This window comes from Hirundo rustica, chromosome Z, assembly GCF_015227805.2.
Source record: "Hirundo rustica isolate bHirRus1 chromosome Z, bHirRus1.pri.v3, whole genome shotgun sequence".
In the NCBI taxonomy this organism is placed as follows: Eukaryota; Metazoa; Chordata; class Aves; order Passeriformes; family Hirundinidae; genus Hirundo; species Hirundo rustica.
Window position 1 is genome coordinate 77,689,576 of NC_053488.1, and position 27,445 is coordinate 77,717,020.

The following is a 27,445-nucleotide window of genomic DNA, read 5'->3' on the forward strand; positions in this document are numbered from 1 at the left end:
GCAATTACGTCACCCCCTTAAAATCCATGCCATATTTGGGCATGAAGAATGCACTACTGGATCCATCCATTTTTTTGTTTAAACTGAAAAGAACATGTAATGAAAGGAATAAACGCCCACAAAGTCTCGGTTATTGTCTTCTTACACCGCAGTCACCGAAACCCCAGGACAAAAGTAGTTTCTCCGACAAAAACTTGCCGGAGGAGGTTCAAAGGAATGTCGGTGGGTGAGCTGATCAGTACCATGCCACCCTCAGTGGAAAAGTAGATGTGGAAGTTCTGGTGCTGTTAGTGGGCACCACCAACACGAGCTGGGAGGTATTTATAGGGGTTGGGGATATTTATGTAGATCGATGAGATGCTGTCGTTGGGCGAAAGGACCAACGCTGCCCCAGCTGCGCATCCCCCACGCCGGAGCCGAGACTCGAACCCGCGGCCCGCGGTGGCGGCGGGCGCGCATGCGCGCGCAGGCCCGGTGCGCGCGGGGCGGGGCGGCGCGGGCGCTTATCCCGCGGGAGCGGCGGCGCCGGGAGCGCGTCCCAGTTCCGCGCGTCCGGCCGGCCGTGCTGCACCGCGCCGCACCGCGCCGCGCCCGCCGACATGGACGAGGAGCGGGTGAGTCCCCGCGGGGCAGGGCCTGCCTGCAGCCTGGGAGGCCGGCGGGGCGCTTCCCCGCGCTCGGCCTGGGAAGAGGGGCCGGCGGGTGGTGGGGCGGCGCGGGGAAGGGATGCTGGCGGCGTTCTGGGGGATCCCAGGTCCGCTTCCCGCCTGGTTGTGTCTCTTTCTGGAGGCGTTGCTGTGTCACTTGCTCCAAGTGAGCCTGCTCTGCCAGGGCGGTTGAATTGATCCCTTCCAGCCCTGGCTGTTCCGCGGTTCTGGAATGAAAGCTCCAGCGGTTGTAGATTTCTTTCACTCTGTGTATTCCTGTCATAAGTAATTATGGTGCGTGCATCATCCCTTCTGTTTGCCATCGATGTAATTTAGTGTTGCAAGGAACCAATGCAGGTTGTTGTGTTTTTGGGTGGTTTTTTTTTTTTTTTTTTTTTTTTTTTTTTAGTGGTTTTGTTTTTCCTATGGTCCCTGCCTTGTGATTCCCTCCTTCCCTTGCTTGCCATCAGACCCCTCGGGGAACTCACTGAAGGACAGAGATGTGCCCACCCGAGCTCTGGGGCTTTCTCGATCAGATACCCCCCTGTAAAAAGTTGTGACTCAGCCGCTCGGCTTCCAGTCCTGTAGTGCAGAAGGGCTCCTCTTTCTGTGTTTTGTGGACACTGTGCTTTCCTCAGCTTGGGAACCTGTTTGTGTATGGGGGGCCTGAGTAATTTGTGCTGATAATGGCTTGAAATTTACAGATCAGTGTATTTTCTCTTGCTAAAGCCTCAGCACTATAGGAGTTACTGAGGGATTACTGAGGAAATTAACTATCCACGACAAAACTTGCTGTGAGGTCACAGCTGGCAGGCCAAGCCTTCAGCAAATCCAGCTCCTCATCCTAAACAAGCAGCACCCTAAATCACAAAATACTGTATTTCCGTGTAACTTATTTTACATAAAATTTATTTATGCTAAGCAGCTAATGTATTTGAAGGTGTGCTTTGGAAGGTGAGATGTGAAATGCCATAAAAGGTGTGCTTCTGGTGGAAACTGTCAATTTGGGCCTGTCTGCCTTTGCCAGCTCTATGTGAGATTTGTCCCGCTAGGGGAGGAGTAAATGAGGACTGCCCCTGTTGTGGGTGCTGTAGGCAGATGTTTGAGTGCGGTCACTCATCATATTTGAATTCTAGAGGTTCTGAATACAGCAGTAAAATGGCTGTGTATCTTGTATTTTACAGTACTTTCTCTACCAAGGGTTAATTTGATAATGTCAGCTGTACTGTACAAAGTTCTTCAAACTCTGGCTGTGTTGACAAGTGCAGGAGTTTAAATTTATGCAAGCTAAGTAAGCATGTCCTCCTTGAAATATGATCTGGATATGAAGGTTATAATGTCTCGTGATTTTGTTCTAGACCCAGGACTGCTTCAGAAACTGTTCTGCATGCAGTCAGCTCATGAGCCTTCAGTATGATTTTGAGCAGCTTTGTAACTTGCTTCTTATGCAGAACGGCTGTGATTGTTTACTTTATCAAAATTTAGTTTTTATTAGGTGACTGCTTCAAGAAGTGGCATGTCATGTTAGTTACTCACTATTCAAAGGCATTCTGGTTTTATCCGCCTGGCAAGACTACAAACTACATGTTATAGGGCTTCCTCTTCTTTTTCCTATCCTTTTTTACTCTTCATCTTTTGCTCATCCACACTCTTGCTTTACCAGTGGCATGTTTGGGTTGGTGGTTTTTTGGTTGGTTGGTTGGGTTTTTTTGTTTTTGTGTTTTTGGGTTTTGTTTGTTTGTTTGTTGGTTTGGTTTTTTGTTTTTGGTTGGTTGGTTGGTTGGGTTTTTGTTTTGTTTCGTTTTTTCTTTCCCCAGCAAAGTGCATTAGATTCAGAGTGTAAGATTAGAACAAAAAGAGAAGAGCAGCATGAAGCTCACTGACAGCAGCAAAAATTACCTCTGTAATAAACATTTCATAATGCTTTGAAAATCCATTTGAACTGACCTCACATAGAGGTCAGAGAGAAAGCTCAAAGATAATTGCTTGTAATAGAATTCTGTGAAATATTGCATTCATCAGTGGGCAATAGAATTAAATGTTCTTTAGTGCAGAAATACTAAGAAACTTTACTGGGTTTAGTGCTGTTGGAATTCTTCTATAAACTCATCCAGAATCTGCTGCTCACATTGGTAATTTTTCTAGAACCCTTTGTTCTGTGAAATTTCACTAACTTTTCAGAAATTCCCCTTAAAGGAAGAAATTGTAACATTGCAGAATATTTTTAATGTGGTATGTATGGTATGTCTGGAAAGAAATCGATTTATTTTGTATTAGTGATGAGAAAAGTATGTTGGAAAATAGAATAAAATAGTGGTTTCTAAAAGCTACTTTTTTAGTTCTGGTGGCTTGTGCATTGGTGTTCTAGAAAAATTCTGTCTACTGCTGGTGGATACTTTTAAAAGGCATTCAAGCTCATTGAAATGTCACCAAACCTGGTTGAATTTCTTAACAGAGAAATCGATAGCTTTCTTAAAAAGAGCTATACCAACCCACATTTAGTCAGTTAAATGTAACTGTAGGTGAAAATCTTGTTCAACAGCTGGCTTGCAGTTGCTGCTGTGTGCTTGGCTTTGTAAAGGGCTTTTAAATGTTCCTCACGTGTAGATATTTTCTTTTAACCAGGATGTTGCTATAAAACCAAGCAACGCTCTTCAGCACTACACACAAGAACACTTTTCCCCCATGCGTTGCAGCTGAGTAAGCCCTAAGATCTGTGCTGAAAGAGGATTTGAGTTTTCTGTGTTCATCCAAATTGACAGTTATGCTCATAGGATCTAAGGCTTATCTCCCAGCTATCTGGCCTGTGAAAACAATTGCCTCTGGTCAGTGGTGAATGCAGAAGCAGCTGGCTGGGCAATGGCTATTCATCTGGCATTCTGATGTGTATAAAATCGCCTTCAAACATGCTCAGTTTTCACCAGATGAGGAGATGGTTCAGTAATGAAGTGGTCAACATTTTCTGTGCTTCTGTTTCTGAAAGAGACCAAGGTCTTGTTTCTGTTCCATCAGAGTCTAGACCTGAGTCACCGCTGTCTGCTCTGTTACCTCTACATGTAACAACATCAACACCTGTTTAAAAGCACTACATTTTGTTCTATTCGTGGTTTAACTTCCCGAGTGTAACCCTATTAAACAGGCTTGTTACAGATTTGTTGGAAACTGTCCAGGAAGGTATCAGCAGAAAGAGGAAGGAGCACAGTTTAGGACCAGTGGAGAAGTTCTTTAAATCTGGTGGAGAGGTTCGCTGTGGATGTTGTGAAAGGATAAAACATTTTTCTTGCTTTTTAACAAACAAATGTGATCTAGGTAGTAAATGGTGTTGGGGGTTAAGTTTTCCTGTGGAATTTTTCCCCCCATAAGTTGCTAGGAGGTTAAATACTAATGCGTAAAAGGGTGCTTGCCCAGTACAAAAGAGGTGGATCACTTAGTTTAGTGGGGAGGGGAAGGCTCCCGGGAGCTGAGGGTGGTGGTTTCGCTGCTCTCGGTTTTTCCGGGGAGGACAATTGAGTGTGAGGTGTCCACCAAGGACAGTTGGTGGAGGAGTCCGGTCCTGGGAATTGTCGTCTACTGGAGCGCCCAGGAATTCAGAGCTCTTCGCCTGCCCTGCTGGATTTTGGGTCAGCCTGGGTCCAGCCGCCACGGCTTCTTCAGCACAGCTCACTTTGCCTGCTGGGACACCCCCTGCCTGCTGGGACACCCCACCCTTTCCAGCCATCAGCCCCGGAGTTTCCACCGTTTTGGCTTGGTGCTCTCGGGGTCCCAAGAGATCAGACTGCCCGGGACTTGTGAGACAAAGCCCCTCGGGGTTCTTGGTTCTGTTTTATTATTATTATAATTGCTGTTGTCGTTTGTCTGTCCTGTTATATTTACTAGTAAAGGATTGTTATTCCTTTCCTCATAGCTCTAAATGAAAAGTTTGGATTTTTTTAATCTTCCAAATCATAATAATGGAGGGAAGGGATTGGAATTCCCCATTCCGAGAGAGACCTGCCTCTCCTTAGCAGATACCTGTCTTTTCAAACCAAGACAAATGGTTATTAAGAAATTGCTTTTGGGAGGGACTTCTGCAACATCCCTTTGGTGGTCTGTTTCCTGGGAGTATTTTATTATCTCTCTGTGCTTTGGTTTCCTAAATTTTAAGTAACATTAGGATGAGCAATTGAAACTTTAGGTCAAGTGATTAATAATGTATTAATTAAGACAGTGTTTACCTGTCTTTTAGAGTTAGATTTGCTTCTAAAACTTATCAGCCAGCCTGAGTTAAATTACAGAAGATTCTTCATTAACTCCTCATCTTATCCTTTATTTTTACTTGTATATGCTGATATGCTTTAACAATACAACTTGACTTAAAATCATTGATGTGTTTTTGTCAAATTCTTAGAATATGTGACTAGCCGCTCAACAAAATTAGACATGTTGGTCTTATTTAACTTAAAATAAGTTTTGATGTACTTTAATATTTTGCTGGCTTGGTATGTGTTTTATGAGCTGCATCTACTGCTTTTTGAACATAAATAACCCTAGTTTTCTTTCTCAGCTGTCAGAAAGCTTTCCTCTTTGAGGTCACTTTTAATTGGAATATAGAAATTACTCACCCAAAATATTTTTCCACTTGTAGAATAGGATTACAAATCGGTCTTACAGATTTATTCTGCATGTAGAATAAACTGTCAGCATGGTTATTTCACACTAGCTTCTTTTGACATGAGGAAACTCAACTTTTCCACTGGGTATCCTTTTACGAGCTTTTAAAATTTTCTTTATTGGTTCTCCGTTTGTCTGCACGAGTACCTGCTTTCTGATCTGGAGAAGCTGTAGTGCCAGTGAGTATTTTGGTGCAGGTGACTCATGTAGAAAAACATGTGAAACAGTGGGGTATCTTAAAGCAGGTTCTTGATTTCTTTCAAACTAACACCTGGAGATCTTTAATTTGGTGGAATGCTTCCTAGAGGTGTAATATTCTTTTGCTGTCCTGAGAAAATGCATTTCCCGATCCTGTCAGAACTGAGTTTGCTGCAGCTGGAGTGTCTGTGATGAACTTTCATGCATGTTGAAATGGTGATGGTTTAAAAAAAATTGCTGCAACTTTTCTTGCTTGTTTTTGTAATTCTAGGAGACTCTGCAAAGGATTGTCAGTACTCTAGTGAACAAAAATGATGAAATTCACAACTTCATTGACATGCTGAACCATACAATATCAAATGTTCAGGTATATATTTTAAGGTTCATAGCTTGTATTTGAGGGAGGGGCACCTTTGCACTTTTGTTAGTCTCAAGCTGTTAAAGGATGGGCTGTAAGAATCCAGTTGAAAGTACATCTTCATGTTGGAATTAGATAGAAAAGCATTTTATTTTTTAAGTCTGTCTCTAGATGAAAGGTATGGTGGTCTTCCATTCTGTGTGAAGAGGTTTTGTAGAACTTTTGTGGAATCTTTAATCTGATGCAAGACTCAAGACTCACATTACTGGGAAATAGTCTGTATTTTCAGACTTCTGCTCTGTTTGGTGGACTGGGAAATGATACTTGAGAAAAAATTCTGCAGTCTTTCTCTTTTCAGCTGTTTCAGATCATTGGGCTCAAGTTTAGAGTTAGATGTTGTGAGACCATCTGCATGAGGATGAGGTTTAGGTTCCTTCAGCCTGTCAATCACCCAAAAGTTGTTTCATCCTAAAGCTGAGCCAGGTTGGCTGCAGAAATGGAAATTATCCAGCAGATCTTTAAACTGTCTTCTTGAGTGCAGTTTTTAGCATCAAATGAAATATTTTTATTTGGACCTGGGTAACTTCCTCCTTCCAAACATCTAGCAATCCATATACAATTGTGCGAGGAAAATCAAGGCTTTTTTGCATGGAACAAAGTTGCTGGGTGTGCTGGTTTTGTGCAAGTTGGAGTATCATGGAATTTTCACAGATGGCAGCCTTCAGTGTCCTGATGTAGAATCTGCTTAGGAGACTATTTGATCATTCCTAATATTTTTTCCCTTTTTGATAAACTGAGAAGCAGTCACAAGGTACCCAGTGGTCATGGCAAAGTATGTGTGGGGAATTATGTGACTTTCAACTTCTTTGCATTGTTTCCAGTGTGAACAACATTTTCAATTCTCCTCTCAGGTAAACTCTTCCAATGCCATCAGCGAGCTGGATGAGGAGTTTGATGGTCTTTATTCTGTACTTCATGAGATGAAGGGGAGCATGGCCAACACTATTCAGCAAGAGGAGGCTCGTAAAATTCAAGCTCTGCAGGTAAATAAATAACTTCTGAAAAATTTTGCAGCCGCACAGAAGCATTTTTAACCTGGCTCTGCTCCTGTTATGCTATCCCCATTTGTTACACAGTAATACTGATTTTCAGGATTGTCTTGTGGCAGTTCCAGAGCTGGTGAATTCACTGCCTTTTTCAAGGCTATTGCCACACTGTCATTCAGTGATGAAGTGCAGTCCTGTAAATAGAAATTGTAGAGTGCGTGAATATAAGTGTTTATTTCTCTGCTTTCTGAAACCCCGAAGCTGGGAGAAACAGGGCGTTGAAACTAAATCTGGCTTTTAAGTCTAACTTCAACTTTTCCCCCCGGTGGAGTTGTGGGATGTGCCAAGTTATCACTGTCCACTTGTCAAGCACAGTGAAGTTAGGCACTGTCAGAGGCCTTGGTTATATAAGGGAATAAGTTGGCACAAATGTGTAACACATTCGTGTAGTTCCTAGGACTGGTGCCTCACAAATTGCTGTTTTAATGGGAATACATTACATTATTCTTTCTCTTTTTGCTCCAGGATCAGCTGAGCCAGTGCAGCCGTGCCCTGGAGAGCTCAGAAGAGCTGCTGGAACTTGCTGTACAGTCACTGGACATAAAGAACCCCATGGAGCTCTTAGAGGTAGAAAATACTGACTGGATATGTGTGAGGCAGATGTTGACATCTGTCTTGATTTGAAATATCCTTTGCATTACTCTCCTGGACAGTGCAGACTTGCCAGGTGTACTTAGAGTGAGGATAGAGAGGCATATAAAAATACAGTGATTGCTCTCCTGAAAAGCCAAGTTAAACATTGTAGTCCTGAATTTTTACGCAATTTCTGCTGAAACAAGTTGGCTTTTTTCTTATTTAGGCTGATGGGGAGGGAATACAATGCCTTCTCCTGGACAACTGTCATTGTTAAGCAAACTTGCAGGGATGACCCCAGAAAGGGAGGGTGAAATAACACATATATATGTATTATAAATAACTGGAAGAATATACTTGTAAATTAAGGAAACAGTTCCACAATTCCACATATCCACCGAATCAGTACACTAATCCTTGGTGCAGTAATTCTGGTGGTAGCAGTGGGATCAGCTATGCCAAATCCAAGGCCCAATTACTTTTTTTCTCTCTACTTTTTAACAGGAATGAGGATACAGTTTAAAAGAGTGAGGCGGGGGGAAGCTCTCTTCCTGTGTCAATTTTACCTTTTGGCTGCATGTTTGTGTGCTGTCTTGCTTTCTGGGTGTCAGCTTTGATTTATTTGCCTTAAGAGCAAATTGCCTTAAGAGCAACAGTTCCTAAACAGTGGGGTTTTTTTTTCAGCTGGAGTTGTCTTTTCTGCCTTGTGGCAAAAAATTAAGTTGGCTCTTGGACTCTGCAAAATGCAGCTTTGACTTTCTTGGAAGTTGTTCTATTTCAGATCTCTCTAATGCCTTTTCCCTAATGAAATACACCAAGGAAAGCTGTCTGAGCATTTGCTGAGGGGAAACCTCTTCAGATTTGGAGTCTGACAATTAAGATACTGAAATCCAATTCAGTGAGCTCTAATATGTAGCATTTAATGCACTAGTATTACACTTGTGCATTCAGGGATGACATTTTAAGGTAATACTGCCTTGGCTATTAGGCAGCTAATTCTATTATTCTGCTGCTAGGAATAGCAAGTGTTCCAGAAGGGGCAGCTCCAGCCCTGACTCTTGTATATTCACAAATTTTCTTGGGATACTCCAGTAAATCAGTTGCTAGGAGCAACTAGCATAGGATTTTTTTTTCCTGTGTTACTTTTTTGTGGCTTTATTGTCAGTTAATTTACCTGGGATTCAAAAGAACATGAGTGGCATATTGCAGGAGGGTTCAGTATTTAGGTGGGATGGGCTGATCCTTTTCTGTCAGTAGCCTGGAAACAAGCTAAAGTCAGTGAAGTTAAGCTGGGACTGTCTTGCAGAAAATGTTGTCCTGGCTACCTCATATTTTATGTGACATGGAGATTAAAACCAAGGATTTAGTTGTGAAGTATCTCTGTTTAATGTCAGGAAAATCAGTCAGTAGTTCCTACAATAACTTTGTTTTGAGGTAAAGCAAAGCTACTTCTTAAGCTAAATAATTTTTAAACACTTGGTTTGGGTTTTTTTCTGCTTCCCACTTTAGGAATATGTAATCAGTTTTGTAGCAGGGACAGCGTGATTTCCTATTTATTTTTTTTCAGTGTGATTTGTATTTAGTGAAAAATTAGGAAGTTCTCTGCTTTTGACTTCAAACTGGGAAGTTGCCTGATGATTCTTGTCCCTTTGAAAGGGAAAATAATTCAGCTGAATGAGCAACTGGATCAAGGAGCAGTGTTGAAGCAAGGCTTCAACAGACGCAACCAAGCCCTCACTAATTCAACAATAATCTCTTGTCTTAGGCTTGCAGCCTCTTTTGGTGAAGGAGAGATATATTTTTCTTTCCATGTGCCAGTTGATGTTGATCTTTTAAATGTCATTACTTCTGCAGCTGCTTCAGTGTTATTATTTGAGAAGAACTGCTTGCTGTTGTTTTTGAATGCTGATACACAGAGAGTGTCTTTTATTATACTTTCCCAACAACACTTTCTAACTTTCAAAGGAAAAGTTAGAATTAAGTCCTATTTTTTTCTTATTCATCAGGTCATGCATCCTGTGGTGTGTAGTTCATCATGTCAGGCATGGTTACATGCCACTAATAAGCACTTCTTTAATAGAAAATACCACAGTAGTTAAATTTTGTTGGCTTGGTCTTGTAGCTCCTTTTAAAAATCATAGTGAGTGACTCTAACTCATTAAGAGAAATCTGAAAATACAAAGTCACACTCAGAAAGTTGAGTAGTTTGGAATTGGTTTGGTGTGGTTCTGGAAATTTTGTTTGTTGGTTGTTTGGTTTTTGTTTTATTTTTGTTTGGGTCCCGTTCCCCCCCCCCCCCCCCCCCCCCGATGTTAGAGTGTTGTTATGCTAACTCATGCTATTAATGTGCTTCACAGGATGGTTTATTTGGAGGAAAATGTTAAACTAATTTTGAACTTCAAATCTGAGCAATGCAGCAGAGATTATACTAGGCCTTCTTGCATGTTACTTCCATTGATACTTGCATGGAAATACTAACTACTTTCTCTCTCTTCTCCCTGACATGCATCAAGGCCGCCAGACAGATCAAAGATAGGTACAGTACAAAATCTATCACTTTTGTGTCTTTGAATTAATATAATCCTTGAAAATGCATTTACTGTGAAAGGGTCGTAGTCAGCTTTAATCAAATTCATTGGCTCTTTTCTAAGTGTTAGTTATCACAGCTTCTGACAGGGAACTAAAAACTACTGTGCTGCTCATGTAGTGTTTTTCCTGGCTTTTCATAACTTTAAATAAAGAGATGTTTTTGATGCAGGGAGGTGGAGCTCTGTATCAGCTGCTATTGTAATTATGCCTTTGAATATATATGTATATCATTAATTATTATTGTTAATAAGCGTATTATTAATACCTCATGACTGAAATTTAATGATGTTTCAAGCTGACTCTGCCTCTTTGAGTTGTGAGAGAATCTTGTAGGCTTTTTTTGTTTTACAAGTACTTAAGGACTTTTGCTAGCTAATTTTTCTTCAGATTGTAGAAAGTCTTGTAGCTATTGAAGTACTTCTGATGACACTAGTGACCATGAAATGATTTCTGATAGCTTTTCTTGGACAGTTGTTTAAAAAGCAAAACTTTGACATTTCAAAATCAATACTAAGGCCATTTTTCTTAACTTGGGAGAATGTTAACTCTATTCCAAGAGTATGACCTTCTGGTTCATAAAAAACCTATGACGTACATAATATTTTGAGAAGCAGCTTACAGGATGTTGTTGTTTTGTGGACCAGATAGGTTGGCTTTCAATTTACAGGTTTTTCAATGAAGGCTCTGATTTACTGAATTCTTTCAAGTTCTGTGTAAAATGAGTAATTGTTAGCATTTAAATTAATCTTTGTTTTTCCAAAGGTCTGAGGGAAAGTGAGGGAGAGTCTTTAGTACTTTTTGTTAGTAATAAGCATCCTTTTATGGTTTCTTGAAATTATCACCACATCCTTTGTGCCTCTCTGTTCAAGACTGGCTTCTGAGCAGAAGTTAAAAAGCTATCTGAAGGCCACTGTTCCCTGGTGTTCTCTTGCTGCTAATCAAAGGATTATTCTTCCTTAAGGAGAGTTTTTCTCTACCCATCTGGCTGAGGGTTGATGTGCTAGGCAGCCCATACTGAATTTCAGAATGTGAGCTTTGTCTTGGGAAATCAATTGAATTGTCCTTCATGATGTTCAGCTCAGTCTCACAATTGTCTCACACCCCAAAACTGCGAAGCTCATCACTCCTGACTTGTGATCTTTAATATTAAACTTCACATTTCTTCCTCTTTGCCAGATGTTTTTGGTTTTCAGTGTTCTTTGATGTATCTGTGATTAGCATATAATCTCTCTTACATACTGGTGGAGTGCAGGAAGGAATATCCACTAGGTGTTCTAAAGGTGCCACAGATCAGTGGTTGTCAAATGGATTCAGGTCTTGGCAGTTGACTTTTGTGGCATATATATTACTTTGTAGTTGAGAATTTTTTCTTTTTTAAAGGAGGTGTAGGGATCTCTGTGCTGTCTGAATTGATGTTACTCAAAATCTGCTTCATGGCCTGGTGTCTTCAGAGTTAGAGAATTACATGAGAGCCTGGTGGTTTTTTTGGTGTGGTGGTTTTTTTTTTTTTTGGTGATGTAGCTGGAGTACAAAAATGTCTTGGGAGTGTTTGCAGTAGTACTCAACTAAGATTTCAGAAGTGGAAATGGAAGCTGTGCTTCACAGGATGGGTCAGGTTGGAAGGGACCACAATGAGTCATCTGGTCCCACCTCCCTGCTCCAGCAGTGTCATCCCAGAGCACGCGGCACAGGATCGTGTCCAGGTTCTGGAATATCTCCAGTGAGGGAGACTCCTCAGCCTCTCTGGGCAATCTGTTCGGTGCTCAGTCACTGCACAGGGAAGAAGTTCTCCCTCGTGTTCGGGTGGAACTTGCTGGGCGTCAGTTCCTGCCCGTTGCTCTGGTGCCGTTGCTGTGCCCCAGAGCAGAGCTGGGGTCCTGCTCTGAGCCCTCCCTGCAGACAGGGACACACAGGGATGAGGGCCCCTCTCAGCTGGGGTTCCTCTTGAGGCTGAACAGCCCCAGCTCCCTCAGCCTTTCTTCATGAGGGAGATGGTCCAGGCCCTTCCTCACCTCCACAGCCTTTGCTGGACCCACTCCGGGAGCTCTGTGTCCCTCCTGCCCTGAGGAGCCCGGAGCTGGACCCAGCACTCCAGAGGTGCCTCCCAGGGCTGGGCAGAAGGGTGGGATCACTCCCTGACCCGCTGGCAGTGCCCTTCCAGGTGCACTCCAGGATCCCACTGTCCTCCTTGTCGCCAGGACGCTCTGCTGGCTCAGGGACAGCTGTTTTTCCCCCAGCACCTCCAGGTCCTTCTCTGCAGAGCTGTTTGCCAGCAGATCACCCTGGCCTGTGCTATGATTCCTGCTAGGTTATTGGGTTATTGAGTTACTCCTGTCCAGGTACAGGACCCTGCATTTCCTTTGCTGAATTAAAGATCTTCAGTGCTTAGTGTATCTTGTAAAACTGGTCTGGTGCTTGCATATTTGAATCTGCACCTTGGAAAAAACTCTTCATCCCCCGATAAGGTAATAGTTATAAAATCAGTCTGGTCGGTATGTTAATTGCTGTTTGGAGATGCCTAAACATGATCCTGTATCTGTACTACTTCAGACTTTTCCATTCTTGCTGAATATGTCAAGTAATGTGAATTTTGTTTTACTTCTTATGTAGGTTTATTGTCACTAGTAAAAGATTTTAAACTCATCTTTAGTCACCTCATTAGTATTTATTTGCTTAGTAATATGGCACAGCTGGTAGCTCACACCATTATTCTGAGAGAGTCACATTAAGAAAACTTTGTTTTGAATTTGCTAAATGGTAAAAAATTACGTGTTAGAAAAACATTCTAATCTTTGATCAGTAGTTTGTTGTCAGTTTGATACAGATTGTCTGATGTTTTGGAAAATGGGGGTATAGGACTTGAGACTGTGAAAATGCATTTGGCTAATGCTGCTTTCTCGGCTTTAGTGTCACAGTGGCTTCAGCATTCCGCCTCTCTCTGAAACCAAGAGTTAGTGACAGTATGACTCATATGATGGTGGACTTCACCCTGGAAAAGCGCATGCTCCAAGCTGTGAAGTTTTTGCCAGGTAAAAATTGTATCTAGGATTTTTAATCTGTTGCTTTATGAATAGCTTGCTATATTTAAACCAACCAAACAAAAGAAAATTGCTTCTCTTGCACCCTAACAAGCAAATTTTTCAGAGTACCTGAAGTCATTCTTACTCATTGTATGTTAAATTGAATACCTTGAGGATGAGAGGTTTCTAGTTTTATATTGTTAATTTCTACAAAAGACAGCAATTTGGAAAACAGTATTGATCTCAGAAGTGAGAGTTAGTCTTCTGGACCATATTTTTTTGTAAGTTGTCAGTTCCTCTGTACTCTGTGAAGTTACTTGAGGTTTCTTAGGACTGTCCCTCCCAGCTTGATCCTGATTAACACTCCAGAGTTCTGCTTATGTGCAGGAGTATGTGCAACTGTAAGTTTACACATTGCTTACAAGAGTGGTGAAATGGTCTGAAATACAGAAGAGGGACAGTTTACTAGTACAGTGATACTACCCTGTTACAAAATGTGTATTAATCCATCTATTCCTGTTTGACAGTAAACTTAGGCGCATTAGACTAGTGGGTCTCTTTCATGCTTTTTTAATCCTACTGCTTTCCTATTTAAAATGCTTTACCCTTGGCTGTTACTGAGAATATATTGGCAAGAACACTGCTGGCAGGGATGTGAAGTTGTTTCATCTCTAGGTCGCAAATCCAAATCTGTTAAGGACTTGGCAACATCAGTTTTCATTTCTGCCCTGTGTGTTGTAGATGGAGAATGTGGCAGCAGGTGTAGTAAATGACCACTGTTATTCCTAGTGCTCAGCTGGCAGTGTCCAGGCAGAAATTCATCTTCTAGTCTTGGACTCTGGGTGTCAATCACTGCCCTGCGTTTCACAGTGCACCTCTTTAACAGTAGTGGAAGTGTAAAGATCTAACAGCAAGTGTGAACCAAGTTTTGCCTCTAGATAAAGGTATTATTTAGTATGACCCTTCTTAGACATTTTTCCTTGTCAAATACGTAGGAGTTTGAATTGAGTCTCTGATTTGTAAACAGGAAAATTGACTGTCTGGGTATCAGTCTTGTTTTTTCTATTATAGTGCCATGCTTCCAAATTACTCACACATCAAAAGCTCAAACTGAAAACAATAAAACTTTTTCATTTCCTGCAGCAAAAGTCTTCCTTGCATGTCCTTTTAGACTCTACAAATAGTATGTAAGTGCTTCTTTTTCAAAATGGTTTTTTTTTTCCACAGACTTAAGTGCTGTTGGATTTCATGGAAGCAGAATTCTGTTGCCTATAAACAAAACTTCAGTTTTTAGTGGACCTTAGGAACTGTTTCCCCCTCCTTTCAAGACAAAGGGGTGAAAAGAAAACTGGGTAACTGAAAAGAAGCTAGTAGGAAATATTAGTGTCTGTAGTGATGGAAATAAATACGAGTGATGCTGTGTGAGAGGTGCAGCTGAACTTACCTTCCACAGACAAAGGAACAGAAGTTTGCTTCTTGATGTTCTTTCTGTGGGGAATTTATTCCAAATGTATGTTCATAATTGTAAGCCCACTCTACTCTAGCCTTCTCTTCTTCAAACTGATCTGTGTGCTTGTCTTTCTGCAGTCCCTAAAGCTCCAGAGATAGATGTAGCAGCATGTCTGGTTGCTGACAACTGCATAACAATATCATGGAGAATGCCTGAGGAGGACAGCAGAATTGATCATTTTGTGCTGGAGTATAGGAAAACCAACTTTGATGGGCTCCCTCGACTAAAAGGGGAACAGCGTTGGGAGCTGGTTGACTACATTAAAGCTACTCAATACACATTATCAGGTAAAGGTTTTTACACCTCAAACCCAAGGATATTGATATAGCTCTTTATGCTTGGAAGTTTTGCAAAATACCAGTTTTTCTGCATGTAGTCAAGCTGCCATAATGTCACATCGGTGTTGGGTGCTTTGTATGATAACAGTTCTGTCTTTCATTTTGACTTTGAGGTTTTGTCCAAAACTGTGTATTAAATTAAGTTCCCACCAGTATTCAAGCGTGTTTTTTGCAGATTGAGATAAATGAAAGACAGGTGCATGGAGATAGATCTTAGTCTTGTAGGTGTCGTCAGTAATCAACAGAATTTCAAATTTCTAAACCTTCTCTTTGTAGGTCTGAAATTTGATACAAAATACATGAACCTTAGAGTACAAGCTTGCAACAAAGCTGTGGCAGGTGAATACTCTGACACCGTGACTCTGGAAACCAAAGGTAAAAGTTGAACAACTCTTAAACATTATCTGTGGTGAAAATTCTGAAGTTAAACGTCATACTTCTGCCTTCATATGTGAACCTGTTATGTTCAGTCTGCTTCTGTGTGAACCCTGCTGAAACACTTCCTAAGTGGAAAGGGAAACAACTGTGAGGGATTAAGAAGCTTATTGGCACAAAGCTGCCCTTTTGGCATTCAGACCCTGAAAAAATGGGGCAGTTAAAGTCACTTTCTCCAAAAGCTTGGCATTGGTTTCTTTGAACTGTGGAGTGACAGTCCCATGTGCTGCTGCATGATGCCAAAATACAGCAAGAAGAAGGATGAATGTTGTGGATGACTCTTTGGGCATCTGAACAGTTGGTGTGATTATCCTGTTGTTAGTGGCAGACATAGCATTCTGTAAATAGAAGTTGCTGCAAAGGGTTTTCTTGACTTTGTAGCTGCAGTTTCTAATCACTGTCAATATTTAAAAAGTTGCCAGTTTCAAATTGCTGAAGGTGTGTAGTCATGATGTTAGAAGTTGGTTATCTGAGAATTGTTAAGAGTGGCTTCCTGACATCATTTGGTAAATAAACTGAAAGAGAAATTTCTGGAAGGGATATTTTGTGATCGAACACAAATCTTAGCTATGGAGGTGAGAGATCTTGAGGTCTGATTTATATCCATGTCTGGTGTAAAGGGCTAAATGACTGGTATCAACTGTATAAATTTATATAAGTATAAATTCTGTTCCTTTGAATGTTACTTCATAAGAATAAAGCTATATGCAATTTGAATGAGCTGATGGGCATCCTGGTAACTTTTCTATAATTATTTTAGTACTCTTAAGGACCTGTCATTGTCAGAGACATAATATCTGTTTAATAGGCACATAATTCCCTAGTCCAGTACTAGAAAAGTTTTTCTGGTTTTGATTGTCTGGGTAGTTAGCATGCTTTCTATATTATTTTCGTTATTCTTGGGTAAGCACTTAGTTCACTTTCTTTAATAATCAACCCAGAGAAAATCAGTTTCCTCCTCCATGTGCTTAAATCTGACTGGATTACACTTGTGAATTTTTGAGCTCTAAACTCTTAAAAATCTCAAGTATATGTTCTTTCAGGGTCAGACTGTAATATCTGATGGTATTAGGACATTTATAGAACAGTCTGTAAATATATTTGGGAAATTCAGCCTGTTGTATTAGTCCTTTTGATTCCAAGTGTCTGACTGAAATGCTGGTGTTTCCATATGCTCAGTAAAACCCTGCAACAGTTTTACTACTGCTTCTATAACTTTCTGTGAGTAATCATTATACCAGTTCACTGTTTTGTTTTGTCTTCATCAGCATTTTTGTTCAGTTTGGACAGTACTTCCTCGCATGTGAACTTGAAAGTTGAAGACAACTATGTGGAATGGGATCCTACTGGAGGCAAAGGCCAAGAAAAATTAAAAGGGAAAGAAAATAAAAACAGGTAAGAACTCTGACACATGTGTCTGGCATATCTTATCTGGCAGTTAAAGGAAGAGGGCAGGGGAAATTAAAGCACTTGGGGACATTGGGACATGAAAGGAATTTTCATTCAGAGATGTTTCTCTGGAATAAATTTTTTTCATTTTTCTTCCTCTGTCACACTGATGTAGAAGCTAGAATTGTATCATAATTGTCAAATAATATTTATTTATTTTAAAAATGCATTTGTTAGGTTATCTTTCAGTGTACTGAGCTGAAGTGTAGGTGTGGTGGACTGATCTTGGCTACCTACCAGGTGCCCACCCACCTGTTCTATGGTTTCTTCTCCTGGTCCCAAAATCTTGCCACATAAGGCCAGGACAGTAGATAAGGTAATTGTGAACAGGTAGCTGATACAATTCTGTGTTTATTAGTGTTGCAGGTCAGTTCTGGCGGATAGGCAGCATTTCTTCTAATTAAAAAAAAAAACAAAACAAACTGTCTTGCCCTTTTGAGAAAGAAAGGCTTAAATGAAGTTGGTACTATATATAGGTGGTGTCTGAACTTATCTCAAACCCTCTTTGAAGGGGAAAAATTCCCAGTAAAACAAAACAGACAGCAAAGGGTAATGGATAATGGAAAATAACTATTGTGGATGGGCCAGCTCTAAACATACTGCTTTCATCCAGGAGAAGCATTTAAGTTCAGCAGAGCTCTTGGTAGATTGTTAGATGTCTGCTTTTCTGAGTTAGTGGATAAATACAGTTGGAAGATGTTTAACTCTGTCTGCTCTGGCTGAGCCTTGACTATATCTAAGGATGAAGAATATGTTAACTTGCTAGCTCTCTGTTCCAGGCCACTTTTATGGGAGGGGAGGAATATCTTGGTACCTAACTGGAATTCCCTATGCAGTGAGTCCCAGATGCTTCTCACCCCATCTGAGAACAGCCGGCTTCATCATATCTGCTCCCCTTCCTGTTACCTCATTAAAGACAGCAATTGGTTCTTGTCTTCATCAGGCTGAGCAAAGCGATTGTCTTTCTGTGCCCCAGACCCTTAACTGTGGTGTTGGCTCTCCACAGATTTGCTCTGATATGTCAGGGGGTAAATCTGAGGAGCCCAGGCTTGGATACATAAAGGACTTCTGGGTCAATCTGACAGCTGCCAGAAGGAGAGAAGTCACTTGCCTTGGGCATCTGGTCACTGTGTTGGGGCTACGGGCTAGGTGTGGCTGTCCACCTCTGCCATGAGGGCACAGGCACTGTTGTCAGCTTCTGCTTCCCAAACTCTCAGTGACTTTTCTGCAGAGCTGGTCTTCCCTTGGGTGTCCCTCAGCTTGTCCTGCTTTGTGGATTTCCCTCAGCTGCAGGGCTGTGAGCCTAGTGTTCAGCTGGATTTGTACAGAACCCATGGCTCCACTCCCAGTTTGTACCTCATCTCTTGGGCTTTGGGGATTCTCTGTGGGAATGGGTCCCCACAACTGGCTACTCCCTTTGCCACAGTTTATTGGCTTTCCATATTCAAAGTTCAAGATGATTTATGAACAAATACATTCTCTACAGGCCTATATTGCCAGAAGCATGATAGAATAACTTCTATTGGCATTTTAAAAATGGTGATAATTTACTGTAATAATAGAATGGTTCTTTAATGGCTACTTATTTCTGTCAACAGTGGCCAGAATCCTCTGCTGAAGAGCAATAGAAGGTGATAATATACCTCTTATTCCTAGGATCTAGCACCTAGTTTTCTTGGGAATCTGCTACTTTCCTTTGCTTAATGTCATGAGAAACAAATTTAATAGCCTTTATCAGTAACAATGCACACGTGCAGGTAGAAGTTATTTTGCAGTTTAATTTGTATTCATAGAGGTTATGGATATATTCTCCAGTGACTGGAAGAGAGTCTGGAAGGATTCATCCTAACGTGTATGAAACCTGATTTTCAATGGTTGGGAGGGCATCATGTATTTTAATATTGATCCAAAGATCCCTGTTATTTACAGACATACTGATGCTTTCTTAACCCTTTGGCATATTCTTTCCAAATATGTTCAGTATTTTCTGAGAACTTTAAAATAACTTTTTGTTCTTATTTTTGACTCTCAAAAACATCTGCAACTGAAATTGTGCTGTAGCTCTTACTAGACACCAAAGGGTAAGAAGTAAGTGGTTTTACATGTTTGAAGAGGATGAAGCATATGTTAAAAGCTTCCTGGCCATTCCAGTTGCAGAACCAATTGTTTGAATGTTATTTTTTTTTTTTTTTAGATGTAAAGTTAGGTAAAATATTCTATTCTTTGTGCAGTTGTGGTTTCTTTGTCAAATTTTTTCATTGCTTTTACAGTGAAACACCTTTTTGAGAAATTACTTTTCCCATTTTTAATCTCTTGCTCTCTTTTGCTTGTTTAGAAGTTGTGGGACCAAAAGAAATGCCCGGGATTCTAATTTTTTACAGGTTTTACTCCCTTGTATTCAACTATCAGGTGGATCTGTCTCTGATTTGAAATCAGAAGTAAAGAAAAGCTTATGTAAAAAGCAAAATAACCTCTTGAAGCCCTTCAGTTTTTATTGTTCTACTACACAAATTACAGCAAGCTAAACTAAGTTTTAAAAATGTCTTGGAGATGCTCCTACTTTATTGGCTCAGGGAATTTTACTCCTTGGTCTCTCTGTAGCTGCCGGTAGAGAACTTCCCTAATTCTCAGCTCTGCTTTGGTAGAAGGATGTGGTCACATGTTCAGTTTTGCATCTCAGACTGACCTTTTCTAGTATGGTATTTAGATGAGCTTTTTTTTTTTGTAGGAGGCTTTTATTTCCACCTCAAAACATCTGTGAGATGTCTACGTTACAGGGGAAATTTGGAGGTGACTCCATGGATGGTGGGGGAAAAAAATTGCAGTATAGTTACTTCAAGCAAAAAAATGTGCAGTTTTTAAGAGTTGGAAATACACAATGGCAACAAAATTCTTAATTATCTTTTACTTATTAGACAGAAAAAAAGCCTCTCAATAGAAAGCCTTCCTTGCCCTTTCTTCTCCAGAAGAGAATAATCTTGTGTGGTGTATAGTCTAAAATGGATAAAGGAAATGGGGACTAATTGCAGTGCAGTAGGCAACAATCCTAAACTGTGAGACAAGAATATCTGGCCACTGAATGTTGGAAGAAATGTGTCAGTTACTGGCCGATAAGGACTTTGCTCCACTGGAAAACAGGCACAAAACCTGACTTCCTGCTATGAAATTTGTTGCCTTCTATTGGAAGGGAGATGCAAGCAGTGTGGAAAAAAAAAAAGCCTGACCAACTGATTTTTTTTAAGCTTTTATGTCAAATAGTCAGTGTAATTTTCTGAACTGATAAAGGCTATTAAATTTTGAGAGGACAAAGCACATGTGGTGGCCATTTACAGACTTGAACAAAGAAAATGATAACGATTTTAATGCTTTCTTAACCTTGAGAAAATTCTAGCAAAGTGCCTGCATTTTTCTTATTGTGATTCTCTAAATGGCTACATTGCTACATTGCTTTCTGCATAACCCAGTTGTACTGGGTCTAATATAAAATTTTCAGCTGCATTTGTTGGGAATGTGAGTGGATGATGTTCTGCACATGAAGCAAGATGGAATCTGCAGAGTGTCTCCCTCTGAAATTATGCTTTAATTCTTGGCTTTGCTTTTTTTTTTTTTTTTTCATGCTATCACTTGCTAACTTTTTCCTTTGGTAAGTAAACTGCAGCATCCCCCATATTTACAAAATCCAAAAGCACTTGATGTGGTGTACCTGCACAATATACACTTACCCCCTTCATATATCTCTTGTGAGTGATTTGGAAGCATAGTTGTCTTCTGTTTTGTGCTACATAGTGATGCTCAAGTAGACAGCTTTTTCATCAGTAATTTTTTGTAGACTTCTGTAAATGAAATGAAACAAACTTGATTATGAATTACATATTAGCATACTTGCATCTGGCAGCTTAGTATCACTTAGCTTTTAACTCCATGTGTCTTTATTTACATGGTGCTATTAAGAAAAACGGACATGTCCTAAACCTTTCTGGAATGTTTTTTTGAGAGTGATGAATGAATTGGAACAAAACAAGCTGAACTTCACTGTAATAATGGACATAAAAGTAGCAAGTAGCTTTACCAAATAGCAGCTGAAGGAGAAGTTGGAGAGAACTCTTCTATAGGTGGTATTTCTTCCAAGGCTAGTGTGTGATGGACTTCAGAGGATGTGAAATTGAAAATGACTTCTAAAGTGTATTTGAGATTGACTTAGTGTGTTTTAGGTGTTTTTGTCAGTGAAATTAAACTGTAAACTGTACAGCTGTCTCTGAGAAGTTAGAATTCTTCGCTACTGTTTCCCTTTAAAGTAGGAATCAGATGTGATTCTGTCTCTACTGAGGAATATTGCAAATAGCCCTCACTCAGTTTAATGTTTAAATTATTGGTTATTTCGGATGGCCTGAATTTAAAAAAAAAATGAAAATTTCATTAGGTTAAAATTATTCTCTTACACAACTGATTGCTCAATAGAATATTCTCCATTATGAAGTGTTTCATTCAAACAATGTGCCACGCATCTGCTTTTTCCCCCCCTCTGTTTCTGTTCTCATCTGCCTCAGAACCTGTTTTTTTACAACATTCTGTATGTTTTCTTCTGTCACCTCTTCCCTCTCTCAGCTGTTGTGCATGCATGCTGTTAGAGGCATCTACTAATGTGTCATTTCAAGAGTGTCTGTGTGTGTCTCTTGGACCTGATGAACTCAGGGACACCTGAGTGTGCATTTCTGTAGCCATGTCCAAGTTTTGAGTGGTTGATCTCTCCTTTAGAAGCAACACAGCATCTCCGAAGAGGTCCACTAACAGTCCAAGGGCCTCGATGAGGAGTGGCCGGGATCGCTTTGCTGGTGAATCCTACACGGTGCTGGGTGAGCTGAGCTTGTCTGCTCCATTAGGAAAGGGCAGATGAGGCAAGAATTAGAGGGAAAGATTGTGATTGTTCAAGGCTGTGTACTCAACATTGTCCTGCCTGGAGCAGTTTGCCCATATAACACCAGAATTTTGTGTCTTCAATTCTGTTTTGTATTACGAAGCTCTTAGTGACTGATATGCACTGCCTTTAAAGATAAATTGGTGCTAAATGTATCTTGTAGTGAGCATAGGTAAATACAGTCTCATTATTCAATTTTATATTTATATTCTATTGTACAGGTTTTTTTGTTCCTTATGGTTCAGATTTCTTTGCCTTAAAATACAGAAGACATCACTATTAGAAAGGCTGCACTGTAAGGTAGACTCAATTGTAATTAACTACACTCAGTTGTAATTGAATGTATTTCTGTTGGTAGGAGACACTGCTGTTGAAAGTGGACAGCATTACTGGGAAGTGAGAGCCCAGAAGGACTGCAAATCCTACAGCGTGGGAGTAACGTACAGAAACCCGGGGAAGTTTGACCAGCTGGGAAAGACTAATTCCAGCTGGTGCATCCATATCAACAACTGGCTGCAAACCACATTCTCAGCAAAGCATAACAATAAAGCAAAGACTCTAGATATACCTGTTCCAGACAGAATAGGGGTATACTGTGACTTTGATGGAGGTAAATTGCACCTTAGGAAATTTAGTAAAAAGTTAGTTACTATTTCTGTTGAGCTGGAGCAGTCCAAGGCTGAAAGAAGTACATTACTTCCAGACTAATCCAGTCTTTCATGATAACACAGACCCTAAGTGCTTGTCATGTCAGGTGACCTGAGTTCATCTGTGTGACAGAGCTACTGAAATTCAGTGAAAACAATGAATTTTCACTCTTGTGAACTGCACTTAGTGCGTCCTGGGAAAGAATAATTTTTCTAATACAAGTTAGACAGCAACAGTGTCTTAGCTTAAACTGTGTTTAAGCTGAGTTTCAACTTGTTCTCTCTTTCTCTTAGGTCAGCTGTCATTTTATAATGCAAGCTCAAAGGCATTGTTACACACCTTCAGAGCAAAGTTTACTCAACCATTGCTACCAGGCTTCATGGTTAGTATCTATAAAATCTTGCAGTTTCTAGCACTGAATTTGGTGGTGTTTTGTTTGGTTTTTTTTTTTTAAGAAGGAAATGGCAAGCACTTGCCATTTCTGACTAGTAATTTTTTAAAGTGTTTAAGTTTGGGTTTTGTGTGGTGCTTATAGTGGCATCCCAACAGGACTCTGCACCTGGATGTCTCAGCTATGTAAATAGAAATCATTAACTTTGTGTATGGGAAATTAACAGCACATGGTAGTGCCTGATGAGCCTACTGCAATAACTGATCCTAACTGATGGAGTCCACGATGCTCGAGCCATCAGAGCAGTTGTCATGGGACAGAACAGCACCTGATGCTTTCCAGTGGGAAAAAAGTCTCCAGCTTTCACATCTTTAAAAGCTCAGTGGCATTTTCTTGCTGGTCAGTTCAGTGGCCTGCATAACCTTTTTTGTTGTTCGAAGCTTATTGGCAACAACTTTCTGCACTGTAAAGGCTCAAACCTTGCCCACAGCATACATGAGAAGGATTAGTTACTATTAGTTTTCATCTAATGATTTTAGTAATTTGTTTAGCTAAAGTGGGAGGCTTCAGCTGTGTTGTAAGGTGCCATCAAGTACATCATGCTTTGGGAGCAGGGTGTGTAGGCCTGGGATTTTAACAGGTCTAGATTTTTTCATGGCTGTTTATTTGCCTTACTGATCCTTTTCAGTATAGGGGGAAAAGAATAGCTTCAGAACTACTGGTATACATGTGCTAGCCATTCCCTAGCACAGCAAAGACTGACTCATGTAAATTCAGTTCCCACATCATCTGGGGAAACAGTTGCTTGTTAAAATTCTGGATGTGCCTCTCACACAGCCAGCCCCTCACAGTGACAACAGCCTTACTGAACACGACAAGTGAAAATGACAAACTACTTCATTACAGCTCTCAAACTTGTTGATAAACATGAAAATACAGCAGTCTTTCATGTGTAGAATAGAAGCCACTGTCACCTGTGCCCCTGAAGCTTCTCAATCTTTTCTTTTTTTTTTTTTTTTTTTTTTTTTTTTTTTTTTTTTTTTTTTTTGTACTATATTTATGCTGACATAATTCTAGCATAACATGGCAAAAATAAGTGCTTCTTCCAGGCATAGTGAGAGTTGCTTTTCATTGTCACTCTACTTGCTGCTGGCACATTGACCTTCAAAGAATTTTTCTGGTTAAGAGCAAATGATTTGAGTATTAGGTCTTGGTTATCAACTTAGTTATGAAGCATAGTATATGAAGCATTGTAGACTATAGAGTCTTAAAAATTAGTATGTCTGTGATTAGAATGTTTTATAGAGTGCTGTGATGGAAGACCTACAGCTGTGTTTGTGCTAGTTAATTGTGGGGTGGGAGGAGAGAGATGTGTTTGGTTCATAATGCAGACTTTTTTCTTTTCCCCCCCAGATATGGTGTGGTGGGCTCACAGTGAGTACTGGATTGCAGGTGCCGAGTGCTGTGAAAACTCTTCAGAAGAGTGAAAATGGATTGAGTGGTTCAACAAGCAGCCTAAATAATGCCTAGTAGTGTTTGTACAACACTTCTACTGCTGAATGTTTTTTGTTTTGCTGTGTAGCTACTACTCACAGAAGCTTGTGAGCATTGGATTTTACTGGGTTTACTACCTTCTGCTGTTTAGGTACTGATAGTGCAAAGGTTTGGGGCTAAAGTGTTAGGAACCAGTACTGGGAATCCAGAAAAATGTCAGAAAGCTGAACTGTTGCTTATTTAAAAAAAAAAAAAAAGAAACCAAGAGCTGTAACTATGTACTTTTCTAATACTATATTCAAGCATTTTATTATGGACTTCAATATTAATTTTGTTACAAATACTATTCTTCTATGAAGAATATAGCAAATACCACTTTTTAGCTCTCCTAATGCAAATTACCTAACTACTCGGCATCCCATTAGAAGTTGTGATTTCCAAGATGCATTTTGAAAACAGCATGATTTGCTTGATGATTTGATATGTTGACCTAATCTGGCAAAATACCACAGCAGAATGGTTTCAGAAGGTTATTCATATAATATGTAGGCCCAGTGTGAAGAAACAGTGAGATCAGGCTATGATAATTTCCACCAGTGGTGTAAAATCTTTATATTTTCCATGGGTAACTCCTTTTTAAAACCATGTATATTGATACTGGTTCCCTTTTGTCACCATTACATTAATTGCATTTTAATTAGACTAGAAAATTATGTATAGATGTTCCATTGCAAGCCTAGTAAAACAGTAGTAAAATGATTCATAGTAATGGGAGAGCTAAAAAAAACAAAAACGAAAACAAAAAACCAACATGTTATATTCTTTGTGGAAAATCCCAGCTTGTCAGTGGGAATTACTGGGTTACTATAGGCTTTTTTAATCTGTTTTCTTCCCTCTAATCAAGCCCAGGAGTCTATAAATAGTTTTCAGGTACACTCTTGAATCAGATGTTTCCTAACTGAAGATTGTTTTCTGGTACCACCTGTAAACTGTTATAAATTCATGGTCCATAATGATGTCACTCATTTGCTGCTGGACCAGTATAATGTTTCCTTTCGTGTACCCTTTAGCCCATAAAACCATGAACACCTAGTTGTGTTAAACCTCAGTATTACCAATGACTCCTTTCTCTCCCTCACAATTTCTCAAAAGAAGGAGAAATTCCTTGAGACACCTTCTAAGAGACTGGCTATGGTGTTCAGTGGAAGGTTAAAATTAACGAGGAAATGTAATTACCTGTACTGGAAAGTGTTATTTTTCTTGAGGAATCATGAAGTTGACAGGTTGGCTGAGCCTTAAATGTTATATCTGGAAATTGAGCATCTCTTAGTTATTTGCATTGTGAATTTGTAATCTCTTTTTGCAGAGGAAAGTACAAAATAGTTCTCAGTTTAACTGTACTTTCTTCTGCCTATTCTGTTGCTTGGGCTTTTGGACAGAGATACTCAGAAGTGATGTGGTTCTTGGTCAACAGTGTCTGAATCTGTTTCACACTTTATCTGCAGATGTTACTGTTATGCAAATACTCTGTGTATAATCTTTTCTTTCTCTTCTACTGCAATGGACACCTGACTAGAGTCATTGGGGATAAATTGCTACAAACTCAGTTTTGCAACCGGTTCTAGTCTGAGGCTGTGGTGGACAGACACCAGGACAGACTGGCACCTCTTCATCACCACCCATCCACTTGTCTTGATCTTGGGTGTTCAGCTGCAGTTCCTCATCAAATTTTCCTTTATTTAGAGAAAGGGGATGTTTACAACCAACTAGCGTGTAGTGAGAACCATGAGTATTTTTCCAGCCCATTACAAGAGCATTTAAATGACAAAGGGATTTTTGTTTGTTTCTGTTTTTTTTTGTTGTTGTTGGTTTTTTGTTTTGTTTTGTTTTTGGTTTTTTTGTTTTGTTTTTGTTTGTTGGTGTTTGTTTTTTAGGTGTTTTTGTGTTGGTTTTTTTTTTTTCTTCTTTTTAGCAAGTTGTAGTGTAACCTGCAAGGTTATTTGATATGCACTGATGTAAAAATGTAACTTTTCTTTTAACAGTTAGAGGAAAGCTTTGGGTGTGTTTCATACTGTGACTTGTGACTTGAAAATTTTGGTTTAACTGATAAGCTAGGTGAACCTTTACATGTGACTTTTTACCCTTAGAAGGATGGATTTGTTTTATAATAATTTGCACAGATCTCAAATTTTTGCTGCTAACATCTAGTTCAATTGTTTTTTGTAAATGGGGATATGAAGAATTGCCTTAAGCACTTTCAAAATTTTTTTTAGACTGTTTCCGGAACTAGTGTCTCTCTAGCAACCATTATTATCGGAAGATGAGTGACACCACACTGCTCTCCCAGTGTTGCTCTTTTTTGCAGTTGATGCAGGGTTTGTGCCTGCAGCTGGACAGGGATGCCTGGAGCCTGTGGAGTTACCTTTTCCTTTGTGAGTCCACTTTCAGGGCTTTGGAGAGGGGTGGCTCATGGCAGTGGATTAGATTCTTTTGAAGGTCTGTAGTTCAATCCAAGAGGCTTATTTACTATTAACTATTCTGAGCTGTTACCACATTGTGGCTAAACAGGAGTCTTCTGCTCTATGACCAAAAGAAGATGCTTTTTTTTTTTTTTTTTTTTTTTCCTTCTGTCTCTAAGTACTGACTGCTGGTATTCTGAAGTTTTTTTTGACTCTGAAAGCCTGACTTTTGAGGAATTAAAGGTTTTCCTTGAGGTATTAATACATGACATCAGGGTAGCTGCCCTTGTCCTGCGGAAAACTAAGGAGAACTGTGTTAACTGCAGCTAGGAATGTCAGAGAGGAATATTAGGAAAAAACCAAAACAACAACAACAAAACCATCCAGGGGATAAATGCTTCTGCAAATACCACACAGGGCAGAGGTGGCATTTATTGTATAGGTTCATTTATTAGAAGTACAGGAAAAGCAGAGGCTAGTGTACAAATCCTGTTTCCTCACCCCTCCCACGTTTCAGATGGAGACCGGGGCAGCCACCTGGGAGTGTGTTGGGCCTGTGCGTGGGGATTTGTGGTTTTTTTTTGGGTTTTTTTTTTTTTTTTTTTTTTTTTTTTTTTTTTTTTTTTTTTTTTTTTTTTTTTTTTTGAGGGCTGCGGTGTTTTGGA

At 40.0% G+C, this 27,445-nt stretch overlaps 1 protein-coding gene across 4 annotated transcripts; it reads left to right on the top strand.

Annotated features, from left to right (window-relative positions):
• Positions 1-543: 543 nt before the first annotated feature.
• Positions 544-27,349, top strand: FSD1L (fibronectin type III and SPRY domain containing 1 like). 4 transcript variants are annotated; one of them, XM_040089443.2, is made up of 14 exons: positions 544-614; positions 5,767-5,862; positions 6,765-6,896; positions 7,425-7,526; positions 10,046-10,068; positions 13,029-13,150; positions 14,729-14,938; positions 15,266-15,364; positions 16,693-16,819; positions 18,472-18,504; positions 21,629-21,726; positions 22,147-22,398; positions 22,730-22,818; positions 24,241-27,349. In XM_040089443.2, exons 1-14 carry the CDS (start codon positions 600-602, stop codon positions 24,355-24,357), a joined length of 1,515 nt encoding a protein of 504 aa, XP_039945377.1. In that variant the 5' UTR covers positions 544-599; the 3' UTR covers positions 24,358-27,349. The 4 variants fall into 4 exon arrangements, with proteins under 4 accessions (XP_039945377.1, XP_039945379.1, XP_039945380.1 ...); XM_040089445.2 differs by having other exon boundaries at positions 21,632-21,726; XM_040089446.2 differs by lacking the exon at positions 18,472-18,504.
• Positions 27,350-27,445: the final 96 nt, after the last annotated feature.

Bases quoted from the DNA above. Each gene is read 5' to 3' on its own strand.
- FSD1L (XM_040089443.2), top strand. The intron at 16,820-18,471 runs GTAAGAACTCTG...TTCTGTCAACAG, and splicing joins GGGAAAGAAAATAAAAACAG to TGGCCAGAATCCTCTGCTGA. The intron at 22,399-22,729 runs GTAAATTGCACC...TCTTTCTCTTAG, and splicing joins ATACTGTGACTTTGATGGAG to GTCAGCTGTCATTTTATAAT.